The 19,295-nt window shown below is 39.7% G+C and overlaps 1 protein-coding gene across 1 annotated transcript in view; it reads right to left on the bottom strand.

Annotated features, from left to right (window-relative positions):
• Nucleotides 1-714: 714 nt before the first annotated feature.
• The window catches only part of CD226 (CD226 molecule), an 84,280-nt gene continuing 65,699 nt past the window's right edge, over nucleotides 715-19,295 (bottom strand). Inside the window, exons 4-6 of the mRNA XM_068563670.1 lie at nucleotides 8,507-8,609; nucleotides 3,711-3,768; nucleotides 715-947 (exon numbers count right to left, since the gene is read on the bottom strand). Coding sequence (XP_068419771.1) covers nucleotides 834-947; nucleotides 3,711-3,768; nucleotides 8,507-8,609 — 275 coding nt within the window. The 3' untranslated portion in view covers nucleotides 715-833. The remainder of the gene's footprint in view (nucleotides 948-3,710; nucleotides 3,769-8,506; nucleotides 8,610-19,295) is intronic.

Below are 19,295 nucleotides of genomic sequence, written 5' to 3' on the forward strand. Positions count from 1 at the left end.
CTGTCACATTTATCTTCCTCTTGACCATTTAGTCATTCTACTGCCAAGTACTCTTCTGGACCAAGCTGACAGAGTAGGTTCTAGAAGTGGGAAGAGAGAGCTAACCTAGACCTGCCCTCCTACTCTTTTTAGCTGGCTAACAGAAGATGTCTTGGAAGGTCATTACAGTCTGCATTTGTTGGCAACCAGCCCAGCTTCCAGGCTCCCCTTTACTTCTTCTAATAAAACTCTGAATTTCCCAGTAGTGTGCTTTGGTCTCACTCCTACCTAGCTCTAGGGGTGAGCCCTTAACTGACTTAAGCCATTTCATCCTTTCTGGCCATAATGACTGTTTTATGATGGACAAGTAACCAAATGTGTTTGCTCTATCAGAGCAAACTCTTTACCAGACAGAAACAAGGATTATGAATTGCCAAGAGTTGTTGGCAGTCATCTTGGAAACACAAGGGAAACACCTGAATGAGAGTTAGGCTAACACCAAGGAAGTGGATCCAACACTGTGAAAAGGCATGCAGAAACTGTCTTATATCCATACTTAATTCTAGACATAATTTTAAGCCCTGGTAAATAACCCTTGCCTGAAGCTTGATCTCCCCTTGATTGTTCCATTACATGATTCAATAAGTTTCCTTTTATGTGTAAGCTAATTAGAGTCAGGTTTTCTACAACATTTCTGTTAAGAATGCTCTCTAGTTAAGGCAGTATTTTTCCTGTCAAATGAAATAAATTCGGTCAACTAGTATCCAAGGTAGACACTAAATAGTGGGAAGAAATTGTATAAAGATCCATGTGCATAATAGTCATCATTAATATGCTCAGATTAAGGGAAAAGCTTAGACTCTAGTCTTTGGTCTACGAGAGAAGGTTGGGTAGTTGACATAAATATCCTCTCCTGCACCATCTGAAGGTTGATTGGCAGGGACAGGACTTCTGTAGTTGTTGGTTGCCTAGAAAGACAAACACAAAGGATGTTAATAATTCACTGCATTTCAGCACTTAATAAAGACACTCAAAACATAAATCTCTCCTTAGTCCAACCATGATATAGGTCAAATTTCTATTACAGTTAATTTCATAAAACATTCTCTTCACTGTATTGAACTTCTGTGAGAAATTACATTCTTGATTTTCAGGGTGGTGAGTGAGATACAACAGAGACCTAGCCTTGATTATCACTTGATATATTGTGATATAAATTACCTGTTTAAATATAAAACTCCCTCTCCTGATGTTAGGCTATTTCGAAGAGAACCATTATTTGCATTTTTTATATGGAAAGTCTAGTACAGTATTTTCCCATAGTGGATAATCATTAATTTCTGTTGAATGGAAAAATAAATATTTTTAAAGTACACAGTGTGCTGGCTTAAAAATAAGCAACTGAACACAATTTAAAAATTACAGGGACTCCCCTGGTGGCGCAGTGGTTAAGAATCCGCCTGCCAATGGAGGGGACATGGGTTTGAGCCCTGGTCCAGGAAGATCCCACATGCCGCGGAGCAACTAAGCCCATGCGCCACAACTACTGAGCCTGCGCTCTACAGCCCCTGACCCACAACTACTGAGCCCACGTGCCACAACTACTGAAGCCCGCACGCCTAGAGCCCGTGCTCCGCAACAAGAGAAGCCACTGCAATGAGAAGCCCGCGCACCGCAACGAAGAGTGGCCCCCGCTCGCCGCAACTAGAGAAAGCCCACAACGAAGATCCAACACAGCCAAAAATACATAATAAAATAAAATAAATATTTTTTTTTAATTACAGAAATAAATGGACATTCACTTTCAAGATGATGTTATACAATCATTAATCTTCTCTACCTTAATTGGGTCACTTTGACCACCTGTATGTGTGTGACAGAAAATATGTAAGCATAAGTGACAGAGGGGGAGAGAGAGTGGGGGTGGGGCAGAATTGAAGGGAGGAGAAGGAGAGGGAGAGAGAGGGGTCTTGTGGTGAGTAGTCTGAAAATTTAGTGTGGTTTCGGTGTTTGCGAGGAGAAAGTAAAAGGAAAATTCAAGTGCTATTGTTTTCTACGTAGTTTGTCTTAAAAAAACCCCGAAAGAATCAAGTAGGTCTAACTTCACGGACCAGCTTACTATCTAACTTTCTAATCACCATTCAAATTATCATTATTCTGCAAAAGCCTGGAAGAGTTGAATACCTAGTGAGGAAGTTGCAAAGCGCCTTTCCTCCTCTGAAATTCACAGCAATAAATGTGGCTTTGGATTGGCTTGAATGGACAACAGCTAAGGACAGAGAAGGGATCCGGAAATTGTATGTGACAGAACACGGTTTCCTTGCGTGCAGGCATGGCAGGTCAGACAAAGCCAGACTTCTCCAGCCTTCGCACTTGGTGTCCAAAAGCAAATCATGAGATATTCAGAAAAAAAGTTTTTTGTTTTGCAAAAAAGTAACTACCTAACAGAAAGAAGAAAGTTAAACTGGTAGATTATTAAGAAGTTTGAAGCACACACACTGGATTGTCAGAAACTTTTTAGTACTTGAGGTTTTGGCCAGGTAGCATTCAATGGCAAATAATTAAATTGAAGAGATATGGATGTAATTTTAGACAACACTCAGGGAAATGTTTTATTGTAAAATTTTGTAAACAGAATAGTATGTGTTAAAGAGAATATCTGACCTATAGTGGAGACAATGAGCACGAAAATAAGCATCCCTCGTATCTTCAAACCCAGAAGGAAATTTCTCCTCTGTCAATTAAACATTAAGGGGCAGGAGCAGGTGGAATGAGGAGGACAGTGTCACATTTCGCTTGATGCCTGCAGCCCAACAAAAGGGTCTTTAGCTTTATAATCTGAACGTCCGTTAATTAATACATTAATCCAAACATCGTAACAATAATGAATATCCTGCACTGTATCCTTCTACGTGCTTGCTATGCTTTTAGTTTAATTTAATTTAATCCTCACAATAACCTCACGACATAAAAATATTATCATGCCCTGTACTGGGTCAGATAGCATCCCCCCTAAATTTTTGTCCTTCCCAGACCTTCATTAATGTGACCTTATTTGGAAATAGGGTTGCTGCAGATGTAATTAGTTAAGATGAGGTCATACTGAAGTAAGGTGGGCTCTTAGTCCAATATGACTGGTTCCCTTATAAAAGGAGAAGAGATACAGACACACACACACACACACACACACACACACACACACACGGAAGAATGCCATGTGAAGACAGAGGAAGAGACTGGAGTGATGCGTCTACAAGCCAAGGAATGCCAACAACCACCAGAAGCCAGGAGAGAAGCACAGAACAGAGTCTCGTCCCAAGAGGGAACTGATCCTGCTGAGACCTTGATTTTGGATTCCAATCCTCCAGAACTGTGAGAGACTAGATTTCTGTTGTTTCTAGTCACCCTCTTTGTGGTAATTTAGTTGCTACAGCCCTAGGAAACTAATACAGATTTTGGTAATGTGCAATGTTGATTATTATTATCTAGTGTAATTGCTCATTTATTTATGTGAATGTAGAACAAACAGTTTCAAAAGGTATTAATAATAGGAAACTAGTTCAGAAAATAACCATTTCATCAAATAGCTGATACTGGAACAACAGGCAACTGCATTGGTTAGGTTATTGAAAGCAGAATAAAAAAGAAGATTGCTAACTGCAAAATGGACTGACTTTACATTTATGATGCACAAAAGTGGGTGGGGGAATGACAATTCTGAGAAAACTTACCCTATTCTGTGTGTCCCAGTACTCTTTAAATAGGCCTCTTTTCTGTCTCCTTCTCCTTCTGGGAAAACATGTACAAGAGAGGTAATAAGAATGACACTCCAGCACCAGCATTATTTCAGACGCTCTATAATACCTCACCTGTACCTGCAGCCCACATGCCTTTAGTGATTATGTTAAAGCAGCTGTCCACAACGGTTTTATACGTACTCACCCAAAATTCCATTGTCCTAAATTTTTTCATTTTTCGTACCTTCTCCAATGTGCTCACAGATGGTGAAGGCAACTAAATGGATATGCAGCCAGTGTTCCTTAGTAATTAATCTCAGTGAGTTTACTAAAGAATGGTGCAGAGTGGGTTATTATTGATACATAAATGACTTAGAGATTTCCCACAATTAAAACTTCCTTTTAAATGCCAACAGTGCAACTTCTTGGATGACAATGACAATATAACTAAGCTTTATGGAATCTTCCGGGTGTTTTACTAAACCACCTGTATGGATTATTTTATTCAGATTTCATCAAAAACTCTCTATTTAACAAACTGGGGAACTGAGGCACGGAGAGGAAGAGTAATTCACCCCAAATCACAGGGTTGGTTATCAGTAGAATCGGGATTTGAATTCACGGCCCTCCTTCCTGACTACCAGGCTCACTGCTTCTACAGTCATGTTGTTGCAGCTGAAAACGGGCCATCCGAAACCATACTATTCAATAAACTCTCCACAGTTTCAACAAAACTTATAAAAACCTAACTTCAGGAGGAATCTCTGAAAAGAAAATACAAGAGAAGAGAGTAATGTAATTGAATGCAAAGATGAAATAACTATATCCAAGTGTATGGAAATTGTTATCATGGGGAGATGGTGACTATTTCTTTTCATCCCCCTAAAGAAAAGATTCTTATTGAACCACAGAGGGGATGGGTCAGATACAAAAATGTAGAGTTTTTTTTAAAGATGAGGTTATAATTACTTCACAGAAATTTTGAAAACCTGGCAAGATGGTCTCTCTCCAAGGAAAGGTTTTTCAGATAATCAATGTTGACTCTGATGGTCTCTTCTAGTTGCTATGAAATCCTCCTACCATGTCAACAGAATCACAGACTACGTGCATTTATGTATTTACTTATTAAGTAGTATTTAAACAAATTATTTACTTACTTTATGTGTAAATTTACTATGTGCAAGTCATATTTCTAAGGTCTTTTATATAACTTATTTATTCCTCATAAGAAATCTATGATACAGACACTATTATTATCCTCTTTTCACAAGTGAGGAAACAGACACAGATCTATGACCTTTGATCCTTTGTTAAATTATCCTTCACAAGGCTTGTTATATCATAATATAGAGTTAACTTTCCCAAGTAGGTCCAAATATATATATATACATGTGTGTTATATATATAAACAAATATATTTTTTTAACATCTTTATTGGAGTATAATTGCTTTACAATGGTGTGTTAGTTTCTGCTGTATAACAAAGTGAATCAGCTATACGTATACATATATCCCCATATCTCCTCCCTCTTGCGTCTCCCTCCCACCCTCCCTATCCCACCCCAACAAATATACTTTTAACATAAGTTTAGCATATACAATGTGATGAGGAAAAGAGAAGATGCTTTTTCTCCAGTTTTATTGAGATACAATTGACATACAGCACTGCGTAAGTTTAAGGTGTACAGCATAATACTCTGACTTACATACATGATGAAACAATTTCCACAGTAAGTTTGGTGAACATCCCCCATCTCATATAGACACAAAAGTAAAGAAATAGAAAAAACATTTTCCTTGTGACGAGAACCCTTAGGATTTTCTCTCTTAACAACAGACATACATAATGTAGAGCCGTGTTAATTATATTTACCACGTCGTAGATTGCATCCCTAGCACTTATTTATCATATAACGAGAACATGAAGTTTAGAGTTGGATGATCTGCATCTAACTTGTGCTCTGCAATTGACTAGTTATTTGCATCTCTAAAGGTCAGTCCTCTCACCTGTAGAATAAAGACAGTAAACATATTCCCGTTCTGGTTTGCTTGATTCTAAGGAGTTTCCCTGGGATGAGGAATGATCAGTGCTGAAACCGGGAAAGTCGCAGGCAAACCAAGACACCCTATTTGCTGTGAACCTCGAAGCTGACAACAAAGGTAAAAGTAAGTGCCTAACATTTGCTCACTAAATATTAAATTTCTTCCTACAGACTCAGGTGTCAATCTCTAGACTGTATCTCGGCTCCTGTCACGTTTACTGGTGCTATGCCTTCCCCTAGCCATGCTCACTGAATATTGTCACTATTCTGGTCTCTAACTGGAAATGACACCAACTGTGCTCCAAATGCCTCCTGCTCACAGGCTCCCCGGTGCTGGGCGTGAAGGAAGAATTCAGTTTCCTTCAGGCACCCTGTGATGTATTTTGGCTTCTCTCCAGGTCAGCACATCAGAAGCTGAAGCGGCAGGATTATTTTAAACAGTTGCTAAGACAGAGTTCAGAAGGTCACTGTTTAGTCCCTTGGGTCATTTTTCAAGACGTTTCCATTCTAAGTAACGAACACAAATCAATACCAATGACAAGGTAGAAAGAACAAGTGCTTTTTGCTGTGTGGTGTTCGGCCATGGTTATGCATTCAAGTCCACTGATCTTCTTTTTATCACATTTAACCAAGTGGGACAAGATACTCTACAGTTCAATTTAGCTATTCATGTAAAATTGATGCATTTTCATGAAGCTAAATCCTTTCTGTCCAATATCTGTGACCCTCTCGAGGTCTGTCCTGTCACTCACTCTCTCCTAGCCATATCCCCTGTGTTCCCATGTGCTCCTGCTGTCATATCCGCCCTCGGTGCATTTTTTAATCAACCAAGGTGAAGCAGTAGAGAAATCCTCAGTGTCACTAACATCCTGGGTTCCTTACCTCAATTTGCTAATTTCTGACCAGGGGAAGACTGGAGGGCAGCCCATGATGGAGAGAAAGGAACAGCGACAGCTTCATGTTTCAATTTAATGAGACAAATGCTTATGGACCATCCATTATTTGGAAAGATTAGCGCTAAATGCTATCAAACACTAAAAAACGAATAAAACATAATCCCTGCCATTATGAATAGAAGGGAAGACAAGCATGGAAATGATTAAACTACAAAGCAGGCTGCGAGGTGTGGTGGTTAAGAAGTGCAACATGATTCTGGATGGTGACATCATGTCTACTTGTAGGGAGGGAGAAGCAGGACAGCCCTCCCAGAGGAGACATGCATCCCACACCTTGAATGATCTGCAGGATCAGATCATTCTGAGGCCAAATATGGGGGAAATCAGCATTTTGGTGGCATAACAAATGGGAAGAGTCAGGCGTGTTCACAGAATAAAAGTTGTAGTTTTAATACAATTTGTCAATATCAGGGGAGTAAGTAAAGTAGAAAATATGAATGAATATTAGGTTGGGGTCAGATCAATTGGGCTGGGGTCAGAACAAAGGGCACCTGTGCCACAAGGTTAATGAGCTTAGCATTATTCTGGTGCCAGTGGAAAGACAATAAACAGGTCTTAAACAGGGAGACGACGTGGCCAGTCTAGCTTTTAGAAGAGGAACCAGGAGAATAACAGATGGGTTAGAAAGAGAGGAGACACCTGGGAGCAGGAGAGCAGGTTCGGGAGTACCGCTGCAGTCAGGTGAGCAGTGAGGAGAGCCTTCGAAGAGGTAGAGGCTGGGGATACGGCGACGAGATGGAGAAACCTATGGGAAACCCTATCAATAAGCACGCAGGACTGTGTGTGTGTATGTGCGTGTGTGTGTGTGTGTGTGCGCACGCATGCGTGAGTGGTAACATTACTGGGGGAGAAGAGTGGAGATGGATGTATTCCTTCACTCAGCAAACATACAGTAAGTGCCTACAATGTGTCAGACATTCAAAATGTAGACATCAAAAGTTTGGTTCCTTCTTTCCTTAAGAATTTAATACTTCAGTTGGATCACAAGTATAAGGAATATGACTACAATTCCTTATTGTACAATATGACCCAATATGACTACAATATGACTACAACTAAGATTGCAGCAAATACCTAGACTGGTGAGTTGATGAACATGGGGCAGCTAAGAAGGGAAGAGTTAACCAAGAACATCCTAGAAAGTTGCCAAGTGTGCCACAGACAGTAAGAGGTAGGAAACTTTAGAAGAGGCCAAATGGCCACCAGCTCTCTCTAGGGCAGCCCCTCCCAACTCCTTTCTTCTCAATAATTTGTAATAAAGGCACCTACATTGATTGTTTCGGAGAATATATAACCATTTAAAATCACGTTGTTTGCTTATTAGAATATGCATGCCACTATATCTCAGTCACCACTGTCACAATAAATATTTAATGAATGAATAAATGAAGGCATTATTACCGTTCAACCCTGATCTTCTCCTCTCAGAATCCATCTCTCTCTCTCTCTCTGTCACACACACATACCTCCCCCTCACCTGGCAGCCTTTCTCCTTTGCAGGAGGAGGAGGAGAGACGGGGTAGCAGGCAGAGCAGAGGCACCAGGCAGCCGGCTTTGTTAGTGCAGGGGTGCACTGCCCACTCCTACTAGTTCTGAAATGAGCCACGCTAGCCTCCTCCTCCAACTTTACCACAGCTCCTTCTCCGTTACGTACAAGAGCAGCGCTCAAAGTACAGGGACTCAGTACCTGAGTCGTAAGACAGCTTGAGCAACTACTGGGTTATTAATAGAGAAACTCCAGCATCAGAATTACTCAGGGAAAACCAGATCCAGGAGGAGCTGCAATACTCACCTCTTATAAGGAATGGCAATGACGGTGGTAATTAGGATAATCAACAGCAACAACAAAGCTGTCCCTGCAGCCATGAAGAGGATGGATTGGTTATTGGTTTTACCTGGAGGAAACAAAATTACAGGAGGAATTAGGAACTCAGCTAAAGCCAGAAAGGAAAGGGAAGTGGGAAAATTAGGAAAGGGTATATTAATCATCACAGGGTAACAATGTAAAACAAAGATTCCAATAAAAAATAGGATGACATAGGGGAAAAAGACTTTTCTTTCAATCTCCTAAATAGTTCTGACTTCTCACAGATTTTCACTAGTTCCTTGATCTAATGGTGGGTTTGACACCTTAAGAAGACCAAGAATAGAAAACATTCAAGACAGATACCACTTCATTCTAATGAGCTCCCGATCACATACATGAGATCTTTTGTAGAAAAAAACCCCATCAAAATAGTATATAAATGAAGATTACTTCTTAGTTCTAATGCATTAAGTCATCCAAGACACAACAGTATGTAACTTTGATGTTTATAAGTGGAATTTTGTTCAAGAAATATTGTCTATTCAATTACGGTTAATGATAAAAATAATCAGGAAAAGCATGTTACTTTTCCAACTCAGCAATTAACTGGAAAGAGCAATGGTCAGGGAATCTGAAATTCTCATCCTGGTTCTTTCATTGTTTAGCTGTTTGACCTCCAGCAAATTCCTAACCTTCTCTGCCAGCCCTCCTTCAACTGTCAAGTGATGCCAACACTTCCAATTACATCACAGAGCTGTGATAAGAGGCTAACGAGGCAATATTCAAATATTTGCTCACCTCTGCAGCCAGATCCCATGAGGTCAGAGACCATTTCATCTTTCAAATGTCCTCCTGCCCACAGCACACCTCACCCACCGCCACCCACAGAGCTCCTTACAAGGAGAAGAAACTCATCAGTATGTGTTGTTGATGGAAACAGGATTGAATTGAAACCGAGGCACCATCTTTATGGCCGTCTCTATATCTTTAGGCAGCAAATTTTCCAGGAAATTTGCAGGAAAGGGGCAGCTATGGCAGAGAACAGCACAGCTTCCCTCTCTCTTGAAATAAAAGCTCAAACGCTTGTACCCTGACTCCCAGGCTACCTGGAATCCCACAGCAACCTGTAAACCATACTTTTCACAGCATTCTTCCCAATCCTTCACTCAGATGATTTCTTCCTTCCTGACCCACTATAGCTGAGATTTTTTTTCATTATAAGAGCTCGAAGTCTACTCCACTCATTCTTTTGCAAGCTTTACTGCAAAAAGAAACTAAGTCAAAAAATAAACATTATTTTTATGTCTTAAATTTGTTAACCTGTAAGGTGAATAAAGATAGAAAAAATATATGAACACTTTTAAAGACCTTGTATATAGTGTCTAAGATAGGGTTTTGTCCAAATATGATGGGGAGAAGGAAAGCGAAATTTATTCAGAACAGAAATACATTGAACAACAACAACAACAAAAAATACATTGAACCACCACTGCAAAAGGAACAAGGATATTTTTTCCTCATCAAATAAGAAATTAATGTTTTTAAGCTCTTGGCACATTATTAAAAGCAAACAAAATACCTGAACGTATCTGCATTATAACACAGGCCTATAAAAGGACCGCAGTTGCTATGCTGACATAATTTGAATACAGTAGATGCTAAGGTTAAATTAAACTGGCATGGTGGAAAAAAATGCAAGTTATGATCAAAGAATCAATTGACAGTATTTTGGGAAAATTATTTACCTGCTTTTTGAAATACTATTTAGATCTTAATTACAGTAAAAAAAGCCAATCTGGGTGGACTACAGAGATCTAAATGTTTAAATGTAAACATGAGAAGAAACTATAAGTGAGTATTGTTTAATCTCTGTAATGAGAAACGACTTTCCAATTTATACGAATAAGCAAATACATAGGATTGACTGGGTCAAAGTGAAAAATATCTGTAGGTCAAAATCATCACAAACAACATGTAAAGGCAAAAAATTAGTATCTTTAACATACCTTTGCTATCAAGAAAAAGCTATGTTAAGACAATAAGAAAGATAAAAACAACTTATTAACCAAAAGTGCTTAAAGACAAGTTTGCGTGAAAGGAAGAAGGTGGCAAGATGGACTACCTCAGGCTCCATTTTCGGAGAGAAATCTGCTGCAACCTGCCTCTGGGAAGAGATCGCTCTCTGTGCGTCAGACCCTTCCACGAGCTTCTTGCACATTTGATTAATTACTTTTTTCCTAAAGAAATGCTCAGAAATGTGAACAAAGAGTTTTGCGGAACATTTATAACAGCAAAAAGAAAATCCTTATTTCCCAGCAGCACTCTAAAGTAAGACTACACAGCTGAGGGTCTCAAATGTAATTAGAGTCACAGGGCAGGGGGGTGGGGGGAGGCTCGTTAAACCACAGACGGCTGAGCTCCCCCTTCAGAATTTCTGACTCAGGAGGTTTGTGTGGGTCCCAGAATTTGCAGCTCCTGTGTGATGCTGGTCTGGGGCCACCTCTTAGAGAATCACAGCTATAGACATTAGGACCATGGGTGTAAAGAATCCCAATGAAATGGAAAACTGCTGACTCTAGATAGAAAGTTAATTAAAATTTCAAAGCCAGAATTCACAGTTGTGCATGCTATGATATCTCAATCAAGTATAGAACTTAGGCGAAAAAGCCTGCCAGGCAGCAACATGCCAAAATTTTAAAGTGATGATCTTCAGGGAATAGAATTAAAAGCAATTGTTTCTTTAAGCTTTTTGCTATTTTCCAAATGTACTAAATGATGTGTTGCTTTTAATAATCAGAAAAAAATAGTACAAAAATTTAAAGGTCTGCATGCTTAAAGCAGAATACTCTGCCAATTTTTAGTGGTTATATTTAAAGTGCAGGATGTAGAGAGCGTCTTTGCAGAAGTGTACTCAGAATCCTTAAGAATTAAGATGGCATTCTTTGCTAAGCTCTCAATTATATGAATTAAGTAGAAACCACTGAAAAGTATCTTCATTTGTTTCACACTGCTCACTTATAAAGCCAAAATCTAAATTTCAGATGCATTCCTTAATGTGAAATATGTTACCTCTTTTTAACCTCTTCTAGCAATGCGTGACCTGCTGGACTCATATCCATCTTCTTCACTCATCTTTTAACACAGTGTTTCAAGGCAGACTGTGTACCCGGCATTAGAGATGAAATGGTGGGCACCGACAAAAAGCATGGGAGTCTGGTAGAGATTCACTTACAATCCAGAGTCTCCCGGCCTGTAGCCAATCCTACTTGTTACCTCGTTCTCAGCTTCCCACCCCTCTGCTGCGTTAATGTGAACCAGCAGGACTTGGACCAGGCTGGTGTAAGCACCCAACTTGCTGGGCCCTGTGCGGCTAAAACCGAAAACAAAATGGAAATCAAATGGGTGTGGGTGCTTTAGGGAGTTAATCAATAGTTCCTAACATTCACTTTTTCCTAAATTCTGCTAATAGACCTTAGCTTGAGTAACGTCAGCCCTCAAGCCCCTCTCTTAAAGAAAGAATTACTGTCTCTTCTCGGCAGCCACTTTTTTGCTAATTTTTTTTTCAACCTTCATCCCAATGCAGTGTTGATTCATAGGAGGACATGAGTGTCGTGAACCATAAAGCCATTATTTTCCCTCCCATCAAGAAAGATAAATAGGACTCCCCTGGTGGCGCAGTGGTTAAGAATCCACCTGCCAATGCAGGGGACATGGGTTCGAGCCCTGGTCCGGGAAGATCCCACGTGCCGCGGAGCAACTAAGCCCATGCACCACAACTACTGAGCCTGTGCTCTAGAGCCCACAAGCCACAACTACTGAGCCCACGCACCACAAATACTGAAGCCCGCATGCCTAGAGCCCGTGCTCTGCAACAAGAGAAGCCACCGCAATGAGAAGCCTGCACACCGCAACGAAGAGTAGCCCCCGCTCACTGCAACTAGAGAAAGCCTGCGTGCAGCAACGAAGACCAAATGCAGCCAAAAATAAATACATAAAATAAATAAATTTATTTAAAAAAGGAAAGAAAGATAAATACAGTTAAAACAATTTAAAGCACGTCAGTGAGATATACAAATGAGTAACTTACTCGAGGACTGCAAACCTCCAGGCTACGTTCCTGCCAATGACAAGGATTTACAGCTGAGTTATAAACACTTAGAAAGGCTTGGGATATAAATGCTGCCAGGTCCTTGCCTCAGAGCCAGGCGGGTAAGAGCAGGCATTGATGTTTACTATTTATCTTTTATTAGAGTCTGGGGTGGGGTTAGGGACTGGGGAAACCAAGTAACTTAGAACCTAAATATCTGGACCAAAAAACATGCTGGGAAAAACTCAGAGATCCTGACCCTCTACCCAGCCCTGGGCAGGTCATGCTAGATACCAGTAAAAGTTATTCTTGCTGTCTTACCTCATCAAAAAGAAGAGAAATATTTGATTTCGCTCTATGTACAGATGGGATACACACTGTGTGTGTTCCCACAGGATAGATATGTGTTCCCACAGGATAGATGTGTGTTCCCACAGCATAGATGTGTGTTCCCACAGGATAGATGTGTGTTAGTTGACAGACGCAGCACTATCAGGTTGATTCCAATTTTTGACTCACTGTACAATGCAAACATCCAATCTTCGTCCCACATTAGACACTGATTTGCTGAAAAAATAGATGGAGGAGGGAAGCCTTGGGCTCTAAGTCCTATCTTCTAATTCTTTTCCCCGGAAGACCCCGACGTAAGATCACTTGATGTTCTGGACACTTTTTTGGCAACTGCAAAATGATGATGAAATCAATCCAAGGGTGGCTATGGGGGTGGCTCTAGATAAAACATGTAGAGGGGCTTTATATATTTAAGCACCACATAATGTAAACTATTAAGAGTGAACTTATATTTTGTATGCACACATTCAAAATTAGAGTTAAATAACTAGTTTCTATTCTTTTCACGTTGAAATTCCATGTTGCACTAGTCATGTATAACAGAGGATGCTTGTTCCTGTAGCTAGATTCACCTTTCTGGGGAAAGGTAGAAGTGGTGTTGATAAACATGTATAAAATGGTTGTAGCTTTGGAGGACCACCGGAAAAAATGGTAGTCTGAAGTCTGTTGAACGTTCCTGTATGCCTGAAATACAGGCATGGTAATATGATTCCAAGCTTTCAAAGGTCAACTTTCTTTGTGTAGATCAATTCTGTACTCTTTGTATTTCAGAAACCTTTCCCTGTTTTATAGGAAGAAGGTCCTAGGGAATAAATTATTTTCAGAGAATTAAAGGGCCATGACATCAACCTCTAATTTTTCTTCTGAGTGAATAGTAACTATTCCTCCTCAAAATGAAAGTATTATCATATATGTGGAATCTAAAATATGACACAAATGAACTTATCTATGAAACAGAAACAGATTCACAGACATAGAGAACAGACTTGTGGTTGCTAAGGGAGTGGGGAGAGGGGGAGGGGTGGGTTGGGAATTTGGGGTTAGCAGATACAAGCTATTATGTACAGAATTGATAAACAGCAAGGTCCTACTGTATAGCACAGGGAACTATATTCAATATTCTGTAATAAACCATAATGGAAAGGAATATAAAAAAGTATATATATACATGTATAACTGAATCACTTTGCTGTACAGCAGAAACTAATACAATATTGTAAATCAACTATACGTCAATAAAATTTAAAAAAATAAAAGTATTATCACATTTTAACTGAGAAACATAAGGTGAAGAGAATCTAAATAATTGTCCTGTAATTACAGAGCAAGCCAATGAGGAAGAGAGTTTCTAATCTTATGTACACGTTTTGCTGCAATGGTTTTGCCTCTCTTGATGGAAAATAGTTTCCCAAGTGACTTAAACACTTTAAAACTTTACGTCAGTTGAGAAACACATAGTCTAAGATAGGCTGTAAAGTCTACTACTCAACAGGCTGACCGCAGTAGCTACACTTTCTGGTGTCACTATGTGCACTGGCTGTACTCTGGGCCATAGCGCTCTACAGCGATTGAAGTACCGTAAGGGTACCCAAGTCAGCATATGCGGCATAGGGATGGTGAACGTTCTGATTTGGTAATTTGTTGAGAAAATTTTCAAGGCTGACTCCATCATATTAGATGTCTCACCTTTCTACCCAAGTATTCCTTAGTCTTACGTTATATTTCTTAAAATATTTCTCCATTTTCATAAACAGATATTATTTATTAAACGAGATTGTATTTACGCATCACAAGTCAGAATGTCAAGACCTGTACACTTCCTGCTCACTTCTGTGGTGAATTAGTGTGCAGAAAAGAGTTAATGTAGCAGCCCGATGACTGCTGGCCTTAGAAAGGCCTGCTTACAAGGTTGGCCCTTGGCTAGTGTGTGGGAACTTGGATTTGGGGAGTGTTCTCACCATTTCTTAACTGTTAGGGTGGTTTACTGAGTCTAAACTGTTGATACAAACAATGTGGTTTATGCTAAACACCTGCTTTCCTTCTGGGAATTAGTCCTTCTGACTTTGCCCCACGCATCTTTTCCCTTTGCTGATTTTGCTTTGTATCCTTTTGTTGTAATAAATCAAAGCCATATCTTTGGAATGTAATCATCAAAGAAGAGAGAGCCCATATCTTCCAATTCTGTGGGAAGGTAGAAGCCTAACTTCCAAGGGCACCTTGCTCCGAGGTGCAAAACTACCTCCTGGCGTAACGATGTAAGAAGCTCATTTTTCCTTTGGATAAAGCCAACTAGCTAACACAGATGGTCATACCAGGTGAATTTAGGATGGGCTGTGTGTGACAAATGATGCTATCAAGTCCTCCTACTTGAGGACTAGTTACTGTTTACCTTGAGAACATGCATATAATGGGTTGTATCTGCCAGGCTTTACAAAAGGTTAAGATTTCCTTCTGTCTTTGCAGTCTCTTAGTGGACTGCCTGTGATGCGTATCACAATTCTGGTTTCATGCTTATTCAACAATAAAATTGTTTTCTTTCCCTTCTTCCTTTGTGGAGCACTTTTCTGGGTAGGGAGGAGATTTTGTTTCCAATTCTAATTCCCCAACACATTGTTGTTATTACTGTTGTTTAACCAAGTGTAACTCTACATTACTGTGTCACTATCATGCTTATCCATGAGGATATAATAGGAAATTTTTCAAATACTCCACTAAAATCAAGATGAACATTTTACCCATGCAATAAAACATAAGTAGGCATAACATACCATTTAAATTATTTATTTATTTAGCTGTTCAAGATAAAGGTCCATAAATATGAGAGACTATAACTCTTCAGAATATTTAATATAGAAAATAAACTTTTGTTTTTTCTTGGGAGATTTTGAAGGTTAAGTCCTTGCTGTCCTTATTCCAATGACTAATAACTCCAGCTCTGGGTTGAATGGTCATTAGTCAGCTACGAGAACTAGAGGGAGAGCAGGATTTGAGAGGAAGGAGGAACTTAAGATGGAAGGAGGGTGTGTTCGGGAACTCTGAGCCAATCCCAGGGAAGTTGCTCAAGGGAGCAAGCTTTCCCACAGGGAGATTCTGCTGGGCGGGTCTGGTGAAGACCTTGGGGGCAGGTGTTTGCAAAGCCAATGAGTCACGTGAGAGCTGAGCTCTCACCAGTCCTCTCCAGCAAGAGCCTTGATTCGCCTTTGCCTGGAGGCTACTCCTAAAGTTCCCCTAGTCTGTTCCTGTCGTGGACATGACTTCATCAGCAACCAGCACTCCCCTCCAGACCCTGATACCTACTACCTGATTCTGCTTGTCCCTCATATGACTGTGTGAACACCCTCCCTCACGTGACTTCAGGATACCTGCAAACCCCAGAAAAGGGGACAAGTCAGTGGGGAACCCACAGACACAGCACCTGGGGTGACCTGAGCAGGTGGAGCTGGAAGAAAAGAGTGGGTGATCAAACTCCCACTCCTTTGCCTACAGATGCTCTACGTGTTGGTTCAGTAGGTAACCCACTGTACCTAGAAACCTCCTAAAAGGATGAACGCAAGGCTGTGGAACTCCACAGTAGCCAGCTTCTCTGGTGATGTTGCTGTTGATGGCAGTAATGATTTTTTCCTTCCACTTGGAGAAGCAATATAGTGCCACAGTTAAGAAAAAGAACCCTGAAGCCAGTCTGCAGGGCTTTGAATCCCAGCCCCTCTCCCTACTAGCTGTGAAATCTTGGATAAGGCTTCATGCCTCACTTAACCTCTCCATGCCTCACTTTCCTCATCCATAAAATGTAGATAATAATAGAGCTGTTGTGACAACTAAATGAGTAATTACCAGTAAGTTCTTAGAGTGACTGGCACAAACATAAGCATAATGTGTGAGTTTGTCATATAGTAGCCAAGACAAAGCCCTGTGACACTTAGTTCTTATTTATTTATTTATTTACTTACTTACTTACTTACTTATTTATTTATTTATTCATGGCTATGTTGGGTCTTCGTTTCTGTGCGAGGGCTTTCTCCAGTTGCGGCGAGCGGGGGCCACTCTTCATCGCCGTGCGCGGGCCTCTCACTGTCGCGGCCTCTCTTGTTGCGGAGCACAGGCTCCAGACGCGCAGGCTCAGTAGTTGTGGCTCACGGGCCTAGTTGCTCCGTGGCATGTGGGATCTTCCCAGACCAGGGCGCGAACCCGTGTCCCCTGCATTGGCAGGCAGACTCTCAACCACTGCGCCACCAGGGAAGCCCGACACTTAGTTCTTATAACTGCTATTTATAACTTTTCCCTTGGGTCCTTAGAAAACTTTAAACTTCAAACTATATGGCATTTATAAAGGACTATATATAAATGTGCTATAAATGTCATACAGATATTTTCAGAATATGAAACAGACAGCAAGCTTTGGGCTGAATATTTACCTCCAAATATTCTCTCCAACTTAAGACATTTTAATTAAAAAACTGTTTACTAAGTGCTCTACAAAACATGTGAAAGCTAATGCCTGGCTATAAGAAATAAGCGCTCTGGTAATAATTGCAAAATCTGCAGCTTTATGCTCTAGAGTTTAATTATCCATCTGATCTCTCCATTTTTAAAATAGCCAGTGATTAAAAAAAAGGAATCGCATGATTGGATTTCAAAGCTGATATCTTTACTTATTAGACCAGGAAGAGAAGACAGTAGCCAGCATAAAAGCAAAACAACCTGTTTTGATTAAAGTATTTGGGACTTGTGTGTTTCTTGTGAGTGTAAAACTGCCCACACAAGCACATGTATTTATTGAATGTTTACCATATGGCAGATTGTTCCACCTAACAATATTCACAGTTATCTTAATTCACAAAATCTGTGTATATACACATACAAATTAAAAGAGTGAAGAATTTATCTCAGTGCTCTATATAAAACATGAAAAAATCAGAATAATGGTTATACTTTGCAAGCCTGTATTTTTTTATATTTGTAAACTCACCTCTTATGTGGCCCCAATTTGGGGGTCATTTGCACATCCATCATGCCCTTGAGCTTCTTTGATTTGAAGCCACAGAAAATATCCCATCCTTTGTTAACGTAGTTTCTCATCTCAATATTTACTCTTTACTTGCCTGTGTCCATCACTGTGTTGATAGGGATTTTTCATTTCACTCACTATTCACCTTAGCTAAAGCCATTTCTCACTCCTCACCAGTGCCGTGGAGAGCTTTAAACAGTTCAACCTTACATCCGTGAAAGGAAGAATCTCTTCCTGTGGGTTAATTAAATAAAACACTACTCTTATACTTAAAAGATTGTGAACATCATAGTTATTTTTGAGTTTTAGGCAAAGTGAAATGCATCAAATTAACTCTGGAAATGAAGTTTAGAGTGACCAATGAGAATTACAAAATATTTATTTTATTAAATTACCCAAGCATACTCCTCTGTTAAATAAATAACTCTTAAAAACCCCTGAATCGTTTCAGTGTAAATAACTTTCAGATACAAATGGGGGTTCAAAGATGGATCTCTACAAATGACAGATCCGTGTTTATTCTTCATTTCTTGCTCTTTTAAATAACACAGACCTCTGCAAACCTACTAGGTCACCTTTGAATATCTGTCAAGGGTCAGGTCAGTACATGTTTGAAATACCTCAGTTGAAGTTGGAAGTAGTTGTCTGACTAATTGAATTGTAATACTTAAAACTAGAATTGCTATTAAGAATGAAATGCCATTAATCTTACATGAAGAACTAATTTTTTTTTAAATTTTAAGTAATTTTCTACTTGCCTTTGGGGAAAACTTCACACAGTCATCTAAGTTCAGTTTCTAATAAGGCTCTAAGAGACAATTACAAGCTGTTAACAATTCCCAGATGCTTTAAAATAAAAAAAGCACACACACGACAAAGGAGTCCAAATGGCTATTTTGCCTTTGGAGTCATTAGGCAGGTCTCTCACACAAGTGTGGTCATGGATTTTAAGTGGGAAGAAAATCAGTACATTTTTCTGAATTTGAATTCCTACCTGTACTCTAAGTTCCTAAGGGGAGGAAAGTGTCATGAAAATTACTTGAAATTCAGGCTGAGGATAAAGATCCACTTAAAGAAAAGCAGTTCCTAGGATTACCTATTTCTAATACCACCAACTTACTTTGTTTATAGTAGTGATAACAATACAAATTCATCAATGTTCCTTATGTAAGAGCACCATCAAATCCACTTAACATTAGATTTTCAACATTTCCTTCTCTCTGATATTAACTTGTCAATCCAATACCTTGTTTATCTACACAAATACGGTACGTATAAACAATGACTGCAGGCAAACATTCCAGGACTGTGTGCCTTAGGAAAGATGAATA

This window comes from Eschrichtius robustus, chromosome 14 (genome assembly GCF_028021215.1).
Source record: "Eschrichtius robustus isolate mEscRob2 chromosome 14, mEscRob2.pri, whole genome shotgun sequence".
Classification (NCBI taxonomy): domain Eukaryota; kingdom Metazoa; phylum Chordata; class Mammalia; order Artiodactyla; family Eschrichtiidae; genus Eschrichtius; species Eschrichtius robustus.